General features: G+C 39.3%; 2 protein-coding genes across 9 annotated transcripts in view; one reads left to right on the forward strand and one right to left on the reverse strand.

The window, feature by feature from the left end:
* Positions 1–15,628, forward strand: part of CRACD (capping protein inhibiting regulator of actin dynamics) — a 258,544-nt gene that overhangs the window by 16,484 nt on the left and 226,432 nt on the right. The window lies entirely within an intron of this gene.
* On the reverse strand, positions 7,787–8,398 carry LOC113924143 (60S ribosomal protein L18a-like). Its single transcript, XM_035725855.1, has one exon. It carries the CDS (start codon positions 8,362–8,364, stop codon positions 7,834–7,836), a length of 531 nt encoding a protein of 176 aa, XP_035581748.1. The 5' UTR covers positions 8,365–8,398; the 3' UTR covers positions 7,787–7,833.

Below are 15,628 nucleotides of genomic sequence, written 5' to 3' on the forward strand. Positions count from 1 at the left end.
TTAGAGGAAAGGCTTTCAGTCTTTCACAATTGAGTATGATGTTTGCTGTGAGGTTTTTTTTTTAATGGAAATAAAAACACCACTTTATTTTTGTGAGTAAAGGCTAATCGCTCTAAATTCAGAGTTCTAAAATCAAAACATAAGAATTCTCCCCTCCTTTCCCTCACCTTCATGGAGGGAGCCAGCTGAGGAGTTGTCAAGCACTCTTCATGGTCTTTGTCTCTATGAAACAAAAAACTCTGCTGTGGGGTTTTTTGTTTTTTTAAATATTTATTTATTTGACAGAGAGAGAGGGAACACAAGCAGGGGGAGTGGGAGAGGGAGAAGTAGACTCCCTGCAGAGCAGGGATCCCAGGACCCTGGGATCATGACCTGAGCCAAAGGCAGACGCTTAATGACTGAGCCACCCAGGCGCCCCTGCTGTGGGTTTTTAATATATGACTTTTATTAAGTTGAGGTAGTTTCCTTCTATTTCTATTTGTTGAATATTTTTATCATGAAAGAATATTGAGTTTTGTTAGATATTTTTTCTGCATCACTTGAGATAATCATGTGGTATTTTTCCTTCATTTTATTGATAGGACATATTACATTGATAAATTTTTGTATGTTGAACCATCCTTGCAATCCAGGGATAAATCCTACTTGGTCAAGGTGTATAATCCTTTTAATATGCTGCTGAATTCTGTTTGCTAGTATTTTGGTGAAGATTTTTGCATCAGTGATTCTAAGGGATATTAGTCTGTAGTTTTCGTTTAATGTCTTTGTCTGGCTTTGGTATCAGGGTTATGCTGGCCTCATAGAATGAGTTATGAAGTGTTCCCTCCTCTTCAATTCTTTTGAAAAGTTTGAGAAGAATTGGTATTAGTTCTTTACATGTTTGGTAGAATTCACCAGTGAAGCTCTCAGGTCCAGGACTCTCCTTTGTTGGGAGATTTTTGATTACTGATTCTATTTCTTTCCTTGTTCTAGGTCTCTTTAGATTTTCTCTTTCTTCATGATTTAATCTTAGTAGGTTTTGTGTTTTAAGGAATTTGCCCATTTTATGTAGGTCATTGAATTTTTTGGCATACAGTTCATAGTACTCTCTTAATCCTTTTCATTTCTGTGGAATCAGTAATGTCTCCACTTTCATTTCTGATTTTAGTAATTTTGGGTCTTTTCTTTTTTTCTTAGTTTATTTAGCTAAAAGTTTGTCAATTTTATTCATATTTTCAAAGAACCAAATTTTGGTTTCATTGATTTTTTTTCAAATTTTCTGTTCTCCATTTCATTTATTTCTGCTCTAATTTTTTTTTCTACCTTCTGGTAGCTTTGGGTTTAGTTTGTTCTTTTTCTAGTTCCTTAAGTTGTAAATTAAGTTGTCGATTTGAACCCTTTCTTGTTTTTTAATGTAAGTGTTTATAGCTATAAATTTTTCTTAGCACCGTTTGCTGTACCCCATAAGTTTTGGTGTCTTGTGTTATATTTTCATTTATCTCTTAAGTATTTTCTAATTTTTCTTGTTATTTCTTCTTTGGTCCATTGGTTGTTTAAAAAGTGTAGTGTTTAGTTTCCACAATTTTGTGAATTTTCCAGTTTTTTGTTATTGATTTCTAACTTCATCTCATTGTGGTCAGAGAAGGTACTTTGTATGACATCTTTTTTTTTTTTAAGATTTTATTTATTTATTTGAGAGAGAGAAAGAAAGAGATTGAGTGGGAGGAGGGGAAGAGGGAGAAGTAGACTCCCTGCAGAGCAGGGAGCCCAGTGTGGGACTTGACCCCAGGACCCTGGGATCATAACCTGAGCTGAAGGCAGATGCTTAACTGACTGAGCCACTCAGGTGCCCTGATATCTATCTTTCTGAATCTATTGAGACTTAATTTGTGGCCCAGCATATGGTCTATCCTGGAAAATGTCCCATGTGAAGTTTTTGCTTCATATAATCTGATGGTCTGTCATTAGATATGTGTTTATAATTATTATATCTTCTTGCTGTATTGAACCTTTTATTAATGTTTAATATCCTTTGTCTTTTGTAATATTTTTAAATTTAAAGTCTGTTTTGTCTAATACTAGTATAGCCACCATTGCAGTCTTTTGGTTACTTTTTGTATGGAATATTTCTTCTTTCTTTCACTTTTAACCTGTTTGTGTCGTTGGATCTCGAGTCTTTCATAGACAGCTTATAGTTGGGTCGTATGTTTTTAACCACTCTGCCAATCTCTGTCTTTTATTAGGAGAGTTAATCCAATTATATTTAAAGTGATTACTGATAAAGAGGGACTTCCGTCATTGTGCTATTTGTTTTCTATATGTCCTATAGCTTTTTTGTCCCTCATTTCCTATATTACTGTCTTCTTTTGTGTTGTTAATTTTTTTGGTTTTAAAATGTTTAAATTCCTTTCTCATTTCTTCTATAGCTATTTTCTTTGTGATTACTATGAGGGTTACAGTTAATATTCTTAAAGTTATAACATGCTAACATGATTTTATAGCTTAACTTTAATAACATCCAAAAACATTTTTTTTAGAGCTCTGTTTCCACCCCTTTTAGTTGTTGTCACAAAATTACATCTTTATACATTTTGTGCCCCAAATCATAAACTAATAATCCTTTTAAATGTATTAGTCTCCTAAGCTATGTAGAAAACAAGATTGGGAATCACATACTAAAGTTACAGTAATGGCAGCTCTCATGTTAATAATACCTTTTTTCTTTAAATGTATTAGTTTCTTAAATCATGTGGAAAACAAAGAATACAGATACAAACCGTTGTTACAAAAATACTAGCTTTTATAATTGCCTGTATATTTATTTTTATTGAGATCTTTATTTTTCCATACAGTTTTGAGTTACTGTGTAGTGTCTTTTCATTTCACCTGTAGGACTCCTTTGAGCATTTCTTGCAAGCCAGGTCTGGTGGTCACAAACTCTCTCAACTTTTTTTTATCTGGAAATGTCTTAATTTCTCCCTCACCTTTGAAGATTTGCCAGATATAGGATTCTTACTTGACAGTTTTTTTCTTTTAGCACTTTGAATATATTAGTCTATTGTCTTCTTGCCTCCAAAGTTTCTGGTGAGATATCTGGTTATCTTATTGAGGATCCCTTGTATGTAGTGATTCAATTCTCTTGCTGTTTTCGAGATTTTCTCTTTCCCTTTGTGTTTTGAAAGTTTCATTATAATGTGTTTTGGTGTGGGTCTGTGTTCAAAGTACTTGGAGTTCATTAAAATTCTTGAGTGTTTATGTTCATGTCTTTTATCAAATTTGGGAAGTTTCAGCCATTATTGAAATATTCTTTCTGCTCATTTCTGTCTCTTTCTTCTGGGGCTCCCATAATGGGTATTTTCATCTGTTCCGTGGTGACACACACACATATCCCTAAGCTCTGTTTCTTTTCCTTTCAGCTCCCTTTTTTTCTGTTTTGTAGTGACAATAATTTCCATTTTCCTATCTTCAAGTCCACTGATTCTTTCTTCTGCTTCCTCACAACTACCTTTGAATACATCTTAGTGACGTTTTCATTTCTGTTATTGTACTTTTCAGCTCAGAATTTGTTTTGCTTCTTTTTAGGTTTTATCTCTCTTTAATATTTCCATTTTGTTAACGCATCATTTTCTTGACTCTTTCCATGTCTCCCTTTAGTTCTTATAGTATCTTTAAGACACTTGCTTTAACATCTTTGTCTAATATATCTGCCATTAGGTCTTTTTTCAGGGACAGTTTCTGTTGATTTGTTTTTTCCTTTGAATGTGTCATGCTTTTCTGTTCCTTTGTATGACTTGTGATTTTTGTTTGGTTGGTTGGTTGAACACTGGACATTTTAATCTAATAATGTGGTAATTCTGGAAATCAGATTATCCCTTTTACCTAGGGTTTGCTCTTTTTTGTTATTGTTTTTGGTTTTTTGATTGTTGTAGGTGGTGTCTGTGCTGAGGATTAACCTGAAGGTCTTTTCTGAGCCTTTCCCTGGGCATATGTGATCATTTTCTAATTTTTCCCGTGTATGTGTTTTTTTGTTTGTTTTGTTTTGTTTTCTTGGTGCAAAATGGTGGTTTTATTAAAGCATGGGGGCACAACCCGTGGTCAGAAAGAGCTGCTGCCCTGGCATTGTGTGGAGTAACTCACAGTTGTTTTTGAATGTCTTAGTCTTTAATGCCTAGCTCCTTGAGAAGGGGAAAGAGTGAAAAGTGAAGTGGGGGAGGGGTGGAGACACTGGCCCTTTAAATCCCTTGGAAGTCACTTCAGCCAGAGGGGGAGAGGCTTGCAGTACTAGGGGAAGGTGCAACAACAGTGGCTGCCAGCCTCCTTGTCTGCATTTACGTGGTCAGAAGCACCAGTCAGCAATCAGAGCACAGATCCCCAATATTCGTAGGAGAGAGTCCTTTTTGCCCACGGTAGCTCCCAGTTGTGCAAGCTGCTCTAGGAACACATGCAAACACAGTTGCCTGCCACTCCCTGGCTGGGGATGGAGGATAGCTAGCTGGTACTGTGCTAAGAACTAAAATTGACCAAAATTAACTGTGTTTTTTAGTTCAGATTTACCCCTGGAAGTTTCAGGTCTTCAACAGACTCCAGAGTTGCAGAATAATTGCATCAGACAGGTTCTGCCACTGTGAGTTGTTTTCTAGGTGGGGAGACAGATTCCTCGTGCTTCCTCCTCTGCCATCCTCCCAGAATCCTTTCCCCTTTGCCCAGTTTTGAATTGGATTGTTTGCTTTTTTTGGTGTTGAGTTGTAGGAATTCTTTATATATTCTAGATATTAATCACATATCAGATCCATGATTTGCAGATGTTTTCTTTCATTCTTTGAGTTGTCTTTTCACTTTCTTGATAGTGTTCACATGTTTTCTTAACTACAACAGTTATACATTAAGGTGAAAAGGGATTAATATAAAAAACAAGCAGCAAGCACAAACCTAAGCTCTATAAGTAGATGGTAATATTGCCACTGTTTGATGAAGGCTCCCAGGAGAAGACAAGATGACCAAAGTCTTTGAGTCACAGTCTGGATTCATGTTCCCTTAGAGATTACAAGTGCTTCTTCTGGGATTTCAGTGGGCAAGGCCAGGAGTGAATCCTGAGAAATGTAGGGCTGCTTACGTCCAGCCATCTGACATAGACAGGAGTTGAGTTAGGTAATGCAAGTATTTTTTCCTCCATGTTGCTTCCCAAAACTTTGCTAATAACCCCAATACTTCTCATTTTCTTCCATATCTCTATCTACTTTGATTCAGCACTAATATTTTGCCTGTGGTATTCACCCTTTTCCCTATGATATCTTCTTCTTTGTTAGTTGTACATTTTGCTCATTGTATATTTGTTCTGGTATGCCCGTAGCTCATGTTGGTGAGAGAAAAACTACCTACTGTTTCAGTCTGTAGCCAGATAAGCTTTCCCTCTGGTTATTTCTTTTGGGGACAGGGTTGTGCACCACAGTTCCATCTACACGATGTTTTTCATTAAGTCTTCTTTTTGCAACTGCTGTATCCAACGTTCTTGAGAAACTTTCCCTTTTGACCTGAATTGTCATTGTTTATAAATTGAAGCTGCAGTAGTGTGCTTATAGTTTTCATTGTTAAAGAAAATTGCCATTACTACTCTACCCAAACCCATAGTTAGGAGAATGGGAAGAAAACACCAATGTGCACTTCCTGGCTCTTTGAGTCAGGCAAAGATTGTGGTGATTATGTGAAACTGAGTAAGTGAGCAAAAAACGTGCAGCACAGATTTTCAGGAAATTGTCTTTACAATGTGATAGATGGAGAAATAGCATGAGGTGATAGCATAAGTTTTTAGTACATGATCCCTTGTCTTTTAATTTTAGTAAGTAAAGCCAAAACAAAACAGAACAAATTCTCAAGGAGAGTGAAGGTCATTAAGAAGTTTAGAAATAGCCGTGGTTCCTGATGTTTCTCTGTAGCGGTGTGAACCTGGAAGATGGAAGCCTAGCCTCTGTAGTTCTTTTTTTAATAAGATGGGTGCATATAAGAACCCACTTTTTGTGTATGTGATCAACTCCAAGTGTGGTCTGCTATAGAGTTAGCATTGACAAATAGGTTGACATCAAAGCAGGAACTATTAATCACATCTTCTTTCCGCTCCCAGAGTTCCATCTCAGTTCTTAAAAACAGATAAATTTCATGATGCCAGTATTACAAAAATAGATTCAATGAGTATAGATTTTTTTTGGCAATTTTGTCTTTTTATAAGAGAACAAGAATTGTTCTCAGATGCAGTCAAATCTTCATTTTTAGTTAGTGAAATAATAACATCATAAAGCTGCTTTGCTGGAATAATTTTATAGTTACCAAATTTTTATATGTATAAATGTGTATGTATACATATGACTTAAAAAATTTTTTTTAAGATTTATTTATTTTAGAGTGAGAGTGAACGCAAGCAGGGGGAGGGGCAGAAGGAGAGGGAGAGAAGAAGACTCCCTGCTGAGCACAGAGCCTGACATGGGGCTCTATCTCAAGGCCCTGAGATCACGACGTGAGTGGAAACCAAGAATCAGTCGCTTAACCAACAGTCACCTGGGCGCCCCTATGACTTTATTTTTATGCAATCTTATTTATAAATAGTTTCTCAAAATTTAGTATTTGTATTTGATTAGAGAGCCAATATCTTCAAAAAGGTAATAAGGAAACAAGTATTTCTTCAGAGGATATTTCAGAGTTTTATTGCACTGAGTAATGTTTCAGTATAAGACAATGAGCCATTTCTGTACCTAGCCTCAGGTTATTGAGTCTTGCAGTATTTTTTGGACTCCTTCCTTCAGCCACGACAAATGTGTTAGCATCTGTCTTAGAGCTAAGAATAGTTTAATATAAATTCCATAGCACCCACCATACTTGCAACAAGAGAAGAAATAAATAAGGACTTTCCCATTCCCAGTGGATTGAAACTTCCAGACCCTGACTTTAGCAGATCTCATTTCCTGAACATCTCTAAATATCTCTGCAATGTGTACAGGGTAGAAACAATGTGTTTAGGCAATCAGGATTCAGGATTGAGCTATGAACTCGTAGGACATCTTATTCTACCTCCCAGCATGCTATGGACTTCTTGCTCTAAATCCTACAGACTGGAGCTGCCTTCTCTGACTATAGTCTTCTTGCCTTTCAAATCTTTCTCAGGTATTTCATTTCCCTTAAGATCTCAGTTCTTTTAACAGACATTTTTTTTGAGTGCTGTGTTGGCTTTTGGTAGGTGCTGCATAATAATAACTTACATTAGAGTGACATGACTTGAGAGGAGTAAGGGTGTCCTCACCCTCATGGAATCCATTTAGAAGGTTATTCATAGCTTGTACTGGAGGGATAGTGGAGGGATAGTGATGGAGAAGTGTTAGGTTCTGGGTATGTTTTGGAGGGAGAGGACATGGAGAGACACAAGGGAGAAGGCCAGATGAAGATGGAGGTGGTGATTAGAGTTGTGCCGCCGCATGCCCAGGAATGCTGTGGTGAGAGGCTGGAAGAGGCCAAGAAGGATCCTCCCCTAGAGCCTTTGGAGGAAGCATGGCGCAGCTGCCATCTTGAGTTCACACTTCTGGCTTCCAGAACTGTGAGAGAATAAGTTTCTGTTGTTTTAAACCACCAAGTTTGTGGAAATTTGTTATGGCAGCCTTAGGAGACTAAGACAGGTGCCTGTTAGACATCAATGTTGTGATGTTAATGTGACAAATGAGTTTGAACTCCAGGGAAAAGATCTGGGCTGGAGATATAGAATTGCTGGTCTTTAGTATAGAGCTGATATTTATTATTTTTTTTAATTTATTTTTTTTTGGGTTTTCCCAAAGAGTTTATTTGAGCAGACTTGGAGACAGTGAGGCTCTGCATCTAAAAGAAGGTGTTGGGCCTCTTGGTGGTGAAGCGTGGCTTGTGCTGGCGACGCAGGACCCGGTGGGGCAGCGGGAACTTGATCTTGGAGTCGTGGAACTGCTTGACAGCTGGTCGGCAGCACTTGCTGGCTGCAGTCTCCTCCACCTTCATGATCTGGATCGAGTGGGCCCGGGCACGGTGTCGGGCGCCCATGTCTCTGTAGCACTGTGTGACGGCGCCCGCAGTGGTCAGGTCCCGGTACTCCCGGTACATGTTGTGGGTGCCGCTACGCGAGTCATAGCGCAGCCAGATGCCAAAGTTCTTCACCCGCAAGGGGGACTTCTCAAACACCTGTCCACAGTAGACAATTTCCCCCGAAGATTTCTTCGTCTTTTTCAGCTGAGACACAAAGTACCAGAAGCGGGATTTGGCGACGACGTGATTAGGTGCAAAGATTCGCATGCGATGCAGGGGCAGAGTGCGACATTTGGGGGTGGGCAGGCAGCGCCCCACCACCTTGTACTCTCGCAGTGTTCCCGAAGCCTTCATGGCGCACTCCCCGCTCTCGCAGCCACACGAGAAAGGCTAGAGCTGATATTTAAAGTGATGAGAGTAGGGGTGCCTGGTTGGTTCAGTCGGTGGATCAATGAACTCTTGATCTCAGGGTTGTGAGTTCGAGACCCACGTTAGGTGTGGAAATGACTTAAAAATAAAATCTTAAAAAGAAAAATAAAGTAGTGAAAATAGATGAGACCCCCCAGGGAAAAGTGTCTCGAGAGAGTAGGTCCAAGAACTGAACCCCAGGGTGCTTCTATGTTTAGAGGTTGGGCAGGTGAAGAGGATTTAGGAAGACTAGCTGGTGAGGTCCTTCAGGCAGAAGTCTTGGGGGAAGCTCTGACTCTTTATCCCTTTCTGAGTACCAAGGGGAAAAATGATGTATTGCATTAGAGACCTCCTACTTTTACGGTGCTCGGGAAGCTTTTGTGCTATACTAACCTCAGATATCTTCCACCAGGGAACATTTTATATCATGAGAGGAGGAAAGGAGAGGGAGGACCCTTAATCCTGCTCAAGACGGAGCTTGAGTAGAAAGTTGCCAGAATACTGCTGGAGCAGCAGGAAAGCTGTGTCTTTGGTCCCTCTCCTCCTACCCCAAAAGAATGTACCCAATCAAAGGGTGAATTAGAATCAATTAGAGAGATAGACTCTTTCAAGTAGTTAAAGCAGGTTGAGACTAGAAGGGGCTTAATTAATGTGGTAATGTGTGTATGAGCTCAGCATACAGCTTGACATATAATGGATAAGCAACTTATGAAACTATTATTAATTGTTATTTTTTAATACTAAACTTCCATTTTGCAGATAAGGAAGTTGAGACTCAGATGTTCAGGAACCAACAGTGACTCCCTTAATCTACACAGAAAGGAGAAATTAGCAAAGAGTCCTTAGCTTGGCATCCAAGGCCCTCTGCTTTCTGGTTACAACTCCATTTCTGTTCCAACTCCTCACCCACTACTCTCTCCTCACCCTCAACTCTGTGCGTCCAGTCACCTCCCTCCCCTCTGTGCACATGTCCTTTCCTCTTGGTTCCATGCCTTCAATCCTTTCCACTTTGCCTGCAATCACTTCCACTTCCTCTCTCCCTCTCCAGTTCCTTGCCCATTTTCACAGCTCTAACAACACCTGTGAATTCTTTCCCGACATACCTAGCCATCCTACTCTCTTCGTTTTCAAAATTCTCTAGCAGGATTCCCTGGACGCTGTCTGGATGCTGCTTAGCTTCTAGTCCCTCATACCTCTCCTGCAGACATTTCCAGCCTGTGTTGCAGAGCAGAGCTTGCTGGGTAAATCCTGAGGGAAGCAGCCCAGTGTGTGTGTGCGTGCATGTGTGTGTGTACATGTACATGTGTGTGTTTGTGTACCTTTGGGCTCTTGAGGAGATGAGAACTGTCTTTTCTGCTTGGCAACCCCTCTGCAAATGCCCTGAAAACAGAAGTGTGCTGCGTCTGACACAGCTTGTACGCCATTTGCCATCAATTATTACCTTGTAAAAAGACCTTGTAAGGCCTTTCATAATATTATTATGAATTGAAATAGTTAGTGTAATAGCCCTATTTGAATGGACAGCTTCTAAGAATCAAATAGGTTTCTTCTTTTGGTAAGACTCTTATTCCCCTAAAATTTTTGCACTAGGATAAACTTAGGGTAACCCAGAAAAAGAAAAACTTGATTCCTTGCAGGAAGATAAGGATGATTGTGATGTGCCCACAGTAACCAGAGTCTTTTCAGATGGACGCTTTCTTGCTTCAAGGGCAGACTAATACCACAGGTTCCTTGGTAACAATAATGACAGATCAGTCATATTTACCTTTACTCCTCTGTCTAAAATTGTATTTACCTTGTCAATAGATGATCTAAGTTGTTTTCCTCTACCTTAATATGTGATTGTAACAGTTACTCTTAGTGCAGGTTGCATTTATGTTTTTAATTCTTATAAAAGTTTCAGAATTGGGATGTATTAAGTCCAGAGAAAGTATGAACTCTCGGGGCACCTGGGTGGCTCAGTTGGTTGGGCGTCTGCCTTTGGCTCGGGTCATGATCCTGGAGTCCTGAATTGAGTCCCATATCGGGCTCCCTGCTCAGCAGGGAGACTGCTTCTCCCTCTGCCTTTGCTCCTTCCCCCGCTTGTTCTCCCTCTCTCTCAAATAAATGAATAAAATCTTAAAAAAAAAAAAGTATGAACTCTGACTAAGGAACATAGTATAAGAAACATAAATTATGCTTCTGTTTGTACTTTCACTTTCATACGTTATTTTTATTTAAGGCTTTCTATCTTATGTACCTTAAAGGTGTTCATTTAAACTCTGAGTACTCGAATGGATATTTTATATTTGCTAGCATAGCACAGTTGTATTCCCTCACAATTTTTAACTTGAAGGTAATTCATTTGAAGTTGTTGACAGTAATGAATGATGATTTATGGAAATGAAGACTTACTTGCTTTAATGTCAGTGATGCTTCATGTCTGGTAACAAGAGCAGAAAAGAAAATTTGCTTATGTTCCATCATGTAATTTCTACTTTTATCCCTTTAAAAAGAAACCTGTGAATTGTGCAAGACTGTTGAATCACAGATCTGTACTTCTGAAACAAATAATGCAACATATTTTAAGAAAAAAGAAAAAGAAGAAGATAACAGGAGAGGAAGAAAAGGGGAGTATGTCAGAGGGGGAGACGAACCATGAGAGATGATGGACTCTGAAAAACAAACTGAGGGTTCTAGAGGGGAGGGGGGTAGGGGGATGGGTTAGCCTGGTGATGGGTATTGAGGAGGGCACGTTCTGCATGGAGCACTGGGTGTTATGAACAAACAATGAATCATGGAACACTGCACCAAAAACTAATGATGTAATATATGGTGATTAACATAACAATAAAAAATTAAAAAAAAAATAAAAAGAAACCTCAGCTTTTAAAGATTTAATTCACATACCACAACATTCACTCTTATTTTTTTTAATTTTGGCGGGAGGGGAGAGAGAGAGTGCATGAAGGGGGTGAGGGGGGCAGAGGGAAAGAGAATCTTAAGCAGGTTCCACACCCAGCTTGGAGCCCGACAAGGGGCTCGATCTCATGACCCTGAGATCATGACCTGAGTCAAACCAAGAGTCAGACACTTAACCAACAGCCACCCAGGCGCCCCTAACATTCACCTTTTAAAGAGCACAATTCAGTGGTTTTCAGTATGTTTGCAGACTTGTGTGGCTATTATCACTATCTAATTCCAGAATATCTTCATCACCAAACAGAAACCTTTATCAGTCATCCCTCATTACTCTGTCCCTGCAGCCCCTGGCAACCACCAGTTTACTGTCTGTCTCTGGATTTGCCTATTCTGGACATTTCATACTACTGGTTTCTTTCACTTAGCATAATATTTTCAAGGTTTATCCATATTGTAGCAAAAGTCAGTGATCCATTCTGTTTTATTGCTGAATATTATTCCATCATGTGCATATACTACATTCTATTTATCTGTCTACCAGTTGGCAGATATTTGGGTTGTTTCCACTGTCTAGGTATTACAAATAATGACGCAGTTAACATTTGTGTACAGGTTTTGTATTGGCATATATTTTCTGTCTCTTGGGAATATTCCTGAGAGTCAGTTCCTGGATCATATGATTAACCGTGTTTAATGTTTTGAAGAACTACCTGACTTCTTTCCATAGTGGCTGTACCATTTTACATTCTTCCTAGTGGTATATGAAGGTTCTGATTTCTCTACATCCTTGTTAATGGTAATTAGTATTGGTCTTTTTAATTATGACCATCCTAGTGGCTATGAAGTGGTATCTCAGTGCTTTTCATTTGTATTTCCCTGATGGCTAATGATGCTGAGCATCTTTTGATAACTTGTATATCTTTTTTGGAGAAATGTCTGTTGAGATTCTTTAGCAATTTTATGTTTGGTTTTTCAAAAATTATTTTGTAAGAGTTCTTTATTCTAGATATAAGTCCTTTGACAGACGATTTGCAAATATTTTCTTCCATGCTGTAGGTTGTCTTCTCATTTTCCTGATGGTGTCCTTTGAAGCACAAAATTTTAAATTGTGATGTATTTCAATTTCTCTATTTTTTATTTTGTTATTTGTGTTTTTGGTGTCATAATTACGAAAGCATTGCCTAATTGTGACCAGAAAGATTTGTTCCTATGTTTTCTTCTAAGAACTATATAGTTTTAGGGGCACCTGGGTGGCATAGTCGTTGAGCGTCTGCCTTCGGCTCAGGTCACAATCCCAGCTGGGGTCCTGGGATCGAGCCCTGCATCGGGCTCCCTGCTCCACAGGAGGCCTGCTTCTCCTTCTCCCACTCCCCCTGCTTGTGTTCCCTCTCTCGCTGTGTCTCTCTGTGTCAAATAAATAAATAAAATCTTAAAAAAAAGGAACTATATAGTTTTAGCTTTTACCTTTAGGTCTTTGATCCACTCTTGTTAATTTTTGTGTGTGGTATAAGGAAGGGCTTCGACTTTATTCTTTTGCATGTGGATATGCAGTTGTCTGGCACCGTTCGTTGAAAAGATTATTCTTTTCCTCAGTGAATTATCTTGACACCATGGTTGAAAATCAGTTGACCATAAATGTGAGGGTTTATTTCTAGACTGTCAATTCCATTCCAGTGTTCTGTATGTTTATTCTTATGTCAGAGCCATACTGTCTTGATTAATGTGGCTTACTCCTCTCCTTTTAATACTCACATTACAAAAAGGGGCATTTATGTTGTGTACAGTGGAGTTGTCTCTTATTGGATTAGGTGATAAAGTTTGTGGGAAAGGCGTGAAACAAACACAGGTACTATTATTACCCTTGCAAATACTTAGGAAGGTGCAATGTTGGAAATCAAGTGCCATTTTTCATTGGTCCAAACCAGGCAGTTTTTTTACCTAGCTGTTTCCTTAGTTGAGCACCAGCTGAAGGAATTGGCTTCCATTTAGGGGCTCTACTGTTTGAAAAATCCTTACCTTTAGGGACGCCTGGGTGGCTCAATCAGTTAAGCGTCTGACTCTTGATTTCATCTCAGGTCATGGTCTCAGGGTTGTGAGATGGAGCCCTTGGGCTCCTAGCTCATCAGGGAGTCTGCTGGAGATTTTCTCTCCCTCTCTCTTTGCCCCTCCCCCCCACTTGTGCTCTCTCTCTCTCTCTCTCTCTCTCAAATAAATAAATAAATCTTAAAAAAAATAGAAAAATGCTTCCCTTTAAGCACTAGAATTTCAGTACACGTAGAAATTGGGTCCCAGGCAGATTGCCATCTCCTTTCCCAAGCCCTCACTGTACATACATACTCATGGACTGGTTGGCTGGCTGAATTGATGACGTGACCCGTTTCAGTTGATCCTTTCTCCCCTCTCTTCTGTTCTCCCTTTGCCTTCTGCCTCTCTCCACTTCCCCCTCCGTCTTTATCTTTCCTCCTTCTTCTCCTTTTTTTTCTTCGGTCCCCCCCCCCCCCCCCCAGCCCACCTTGCTGGATTTCTGAATCTTCATATGGCAGTGATGTGACTTATTATAACCCCAAATTAAAATGTATACAAAATGAGCCAACTCTATCTCTTATGATCTTAGCAGTTAAAGTAACTCTTTGGCAAGCAGTCAAACTTTAGGCCATAGTAAATACTTTTGAGGGTTTCACTGCTGGTGGCTAGGCAGTGGAAGTGATATTTTAACGATCTAATACTCTTTTTTTTTTTAAGATTTTATTTTTAAGTAATCTCTGCACCCAACATGGGACTTGAGCTCACAACCGCGAGATCAAGAGCTTACCTACTGAGCCAGCCAGGTGCCCCAACTATCTAGTACTCTTAAAGAAATAAACCCTAAGACTTGAAAACACACAATTAGCCAGTGTGTTGGGGTTGCCCGCCCTTCTCCAGTACCACACGCTTCTCTCGGTCTGCCTTTTGGTGACTTCTTTCCCAATGAATGACCTTGTTTATTTATCTTGATTTCACCAAGATGAGGCTCTTTTGAGAGGGGTAGGGTGGGGGCAGGAGAGTGCACAATGTGACCCCTCAATACAGCCCTTAGGAATAACTATTAAGCAGTTTTCCATACTTGAACATTTTTCTAGAGTTTAATTCCATTCCATCAACATTTATTGTGCCAGCATCAGATTACCAAGATTTTCAAGAAGATCACTGGCCAATGGGAGAAGGAAGAACAAATAGATAACAATAATAGTAAAAAAACAGTATGGAGATTCCTCAAAAAGTTAAAAATAGGACTACCCTATGACCCAGGAGTTGCACTACTATGTATTTATCAAAAGGATACAAACATAGTGATCCGAAGGGGCACCTGCACCCCAATGTTTATAGCAGCAATGTCCACAATAGCCAGACTATGGAAAGAGCCCAGACGTCCATCTACAGATGAATGGATAAAGAAGAGGCAGTTTATATATACTGTGGAATATTACTCAGCCATAAAAAAGAGTGAACTCTTGCCATTTGCAAGGATGTGGATGTGAATGGAGCTAGAGAGTATTATGCTAAGTGAAATAAGTAAGTCAGTCAGAGAAAGTCAAATGCAATATGATTTCATTCATATGTGGAATTTAAGAAACAAAGGGGAAGGGAAGGAAAAATAAGATAAAACCAGAGAGGGAGACAAACCGTAAGGGACTCTTAACTATAGGGAACAAACTGAGGGTTTTGGGGGGAGAAGGGGGAGGGGGAGGGGGAATGGAGTAACAGGGTGTTGGGTATTAAGGAGTGAGCTTGATGTACTGAGCACTGGGTGTTATATGCAACTGATGAATCACTAAATTCTACCCCTGAAACTAATAATACACTATATGTTGACTAACTTGAATTTAAATAAAATCTAAAAAAAATAGTTTGCTTATTTTTCTGATTAAAAAAAGATAACGTAATCATTATAAAAAAATGTATGAAGCTCAGAAAAGTTTTAACAAAAAAGTAAAACATGCATTCTCAGCAAGGGTGATGTTGCCTCCAAGGGGACAAAACATGTTTTCTTTGAGGTTGAGGGACTAAAATCTTAGATATAACGGTGGTTTGTGGCCCTCTAAAGGGTCAGGTATTTAAATTCTATGGGGGAAGGATAGTTAGGAGAAAATATCTAAAAAGGCTCATGGCTGGTGGGGGAGCACTTCCTCCTCAAATTCATACGTTGAAATCCTGACCTCTAATGCCTCAGAATGTTACTGTATTTGGAGACAGAGCCTTACAGAGGTAATTAAAGCAAAAATGAGGTCCTTAGGAGGGTTCCTAATTCAATATGACTGGTGTCTTTTTT

This window comes from Zalophus californianus, chromosome 2, assembly GCF_009762305.2.
Source record: "Zalophus californianus isolate mZalCal1 chromosome 2, mZalCal1.pri.v2, whole genome shotgun sequence".
Taxonomy (NCBI): domain Eukaryota; kingdom Metazoa; phylum Chordata; class Mammalia; order Carnivora; family Otariidae; genus Zalophus; species Zalophus californianus.

Bases quoted from the DNA above. Each gene is read 5' to 3' on its own strand.
- LOC113924143 (XM_035725855.1), bottom strand. From the start codon at position 8,364: ATGAAGGCTTCGGGAACACTGCGAGAGTACAAGGTGGTGGGGCGCTGC.